At 57.5% G+C, this 2,498-nt stretch overlaps 1 protein-coding gene across 1 annotated transcript in view; it reads right to left on the bottom strand.

Annotated features, from left to right (window-relative positions):
• Window positions 1–843: 843 nt before the first annotated feature.
• The window catches only part of LOC108804165 (coiled-coil domain-containing protein 93-like), a 2,721-nt gene continuing 1,066 nt past the window's right edge, over window positions 844–2,498 (bottom strand). The window contains exons 2-3 of the mRNA XM_018575922.1: window positions 1,116–1,229; window positions 844–945 (exon numbers count right to left, since the gene is read on the bottom strand). Coding sequence (XP_018431424.1) covers window positions 847–945; window positions 1,116–1,229 — 213 coding nt within the window. The 3' untranslated portion in view covers window positions 844–846. The remainder of the gene's footprint in view (window positions 946–1,115; window positions 1,230–2,498) is intronic.

Raw genomic sequence — 2,498 nt, 5'->3', positions numbered from 1 at the left:
GGTCACCCCCTACGGAGGATCGGCCCACCCCCCGTGCAGGAGCGGGTCACCCCCTACGGAGGATCGGCCCACCCCCCGTGCAGGAACGGGTCACCCCCTGCGGAGGATCGGCCCATCCCCCGTGCAGGAGCCGGTTGCTCAGAGGAAAATTAAAAGCTTTATTATTTATAACGTTAATCATCCAGACAACATGAGGAGAGATTCGCCTGGGACTGGGCCCGCATCCCCTGACGCGTTTTAACCACAAGGCCTACTCTCCATCATGAAGGAGGAGCCCATGTGTGCAGGAGGATGAGGAGCCCATGTGTGCAGGAGGATGAGGAGCCCATGTGTGCAGGAGGATGAGGAGCCCATGTGTGCAGGAGGATGAGGAGCCCATGTGTGCAGGAGGATGAGGAGCCCATGTGTGCAGGAGGATGAGGAGCCCATGTGTGCAGGAGGATGAGGAGCCCATGTGAGCAGGAGGATGAGGAGCCCATGTGTGCAGGAGGATGAGGAGCTCATGTGTGCAGGAGGAGCCGGAGCCCATGTGTGCAGGTGGAGCCCATGTGTGCAGGAGGATGAGGAGCTCATGTGTGCAGGAGGATGAGGAGCCCATGTGTGCAGGTGGAGCCCATGTGTGCAGGAGGAGGTGGAGCCCATGTGTGCAGGTGGAGAAGCGTATGTAATAGACCCCGCCCCTTCCACAATGTATGATTGGTCTCTGAGGCTGCCCATCACATTATTGAGTCATTAGGAAGGTGTGTGAGGAGGCGGGGCATAATATTTGCATATTAGAGCACGCCCCAGGGGAGTCCATGACCTAGAATGGCGCCATGTCGGCCATCTTGCTGCCCTCGGGACTACTTACATCTTCTGGCCGATGGTGGAGTTCTCCTGGAAGAGCAGGTCCACGTCTATGTCAAAGTTACAGGTGGTGATACACCAGGTCATCCCGCCCACCACCTGAAGGCGGAGACAAAGTCACATGATGCCAGCACACTGTGCCACGGGAAAGTGGGAGGGAATGCAGGGGGCGTGGCCCACAACTGCCAATCAGGTTTCATCTTTTATTGTTTAGGACTGATTGGTCACCGCAGGCCACACCTCCACTTCCTGTCCCGTCAGAATCTCACCTTGTCGAAGGGGGACAGCCCCTTAATTCTGGCTCGGAAGTAACCGGCGGCAACCAGCAGCTCCAGAATCTCCACCAGTTTGACGTTCTGCTCCTCATCCTCCCGACTCTCCACCTGAAATCACATGACACAGGCCGTGTGACAAGGCACCGGCGAGCGCTGTACACCCCAAGGAGTATGGAAAGGGGGAGGGACTATGAGTGAATGTGGATGCTGGGTGTGGGAGGGACTATGAGTGAATGTGGATGCTGGGTGTGGGAGGGACCTGGGTGGGGGAGGGACTATGAGTGAATGTGGGAGGGACTATGAGTGAATGTGGATGCTGGGTGTGGGAGGGACCTGGGTGGGGGAGGGACTATGAGTGAATGTTATAGTGGGGTGGTGCTGAAGGGGGAGGAGTGATTGTGGAGGGGGAGGAATTATGGTACAGTGGGAGGGGTGATAGCAGAAGGGGAGGGGTGATGTTAGAGTGGGAGGGGCGAGAGTGGAAGGCGAGGGATTATGGTACTGTGGGAGGGGTGATGGTGGAGGGGGAGGGATTACGGTAAAGGGGTCATGGTGCAGGGGGACGGACTATGATACAGTGGGAGGGGTGATGGCGGAAGGGTCATGGCGCAGGGGGAGGGATGATGGAGGAGGGGTTTTGGTACAGGGGTGATGGCAGTGGGAGGGGTCATGGCGCAGGGGGACAGACTATGGTACAGTGGGAGGGATGATGGTGGAGGGATTATGGTATAGGGGGAGGAGTGATGGTGGAGGGATTATGGTACAGGGGGAGGGATTATGGTATAGGGGGAGGGGTGATGACGGAGGGGTGATCTTTGCTTATATTGTATTAATAGACGCGCACTCCGGAGCCTCCACACGAACTGACGCGTTTTGCAGAACCATCGTCATGTGACCGCCCCATTGTCTGATCTAGGTGTACGGTATTTGGATTTTGGTTGCTCCTCCCTTTGCGGTAGAGGAAGGGGCGGGGCAGAAGACGTTCTATGATGAAGACTCTGCCAGACGCGTCAGCATGGTGTAGACTTGGCGGACATTTTGGTTCTTTGATGAATATAAATATCAGAGGATATGGAGGGACGGCGGCCATTGTGATTGTCTGCGGGCCCCTCCTGTGGTCCTGGGACTGGGTGCCTCGTTGTTTCCTGGTGTTAGTCCCTCCCCTGAGGAAGCCGATGATGGGGGCAATGCAGGACGTCCTCCAATCAGGTGCAGTTTGGAGAACGGTGACTGCCTCATTCCGGTCACATGGTGTGGCTAGTAGGGGTGATGGAGGGGGAGGGGTCTGGTCGGTAAGGGTGATGGAGGGGGAGGGGTCTGGTCGGTAACGGTGATGGAGGGGCCTGGTCGGTAAGGGGGATGGAGGGGGGGGGGGCG

This window comes from Nanorana parkeri, unplaced genomic scaffold, assembly GCF_000935625.1.
Source record: "Nanorana parkeri isolate BGI_ZX_2015 unplaced genomic scaffold, ASM93562v1 scaffold5627, whole genome shotgun sequence".
NCBI classification, from domain to species: domain Eukaryota; kingdom Metazoa; phylum Chordata; class Amphibia; order Anura; family Dicroglossidae; genus Nanorana; species Nanorana parkeri.
The sequence above is the reverse complement of the archived record's forward strand: the minus strand, read 5'-3'. Positions and strand labels throughout refer to the sequence as shown.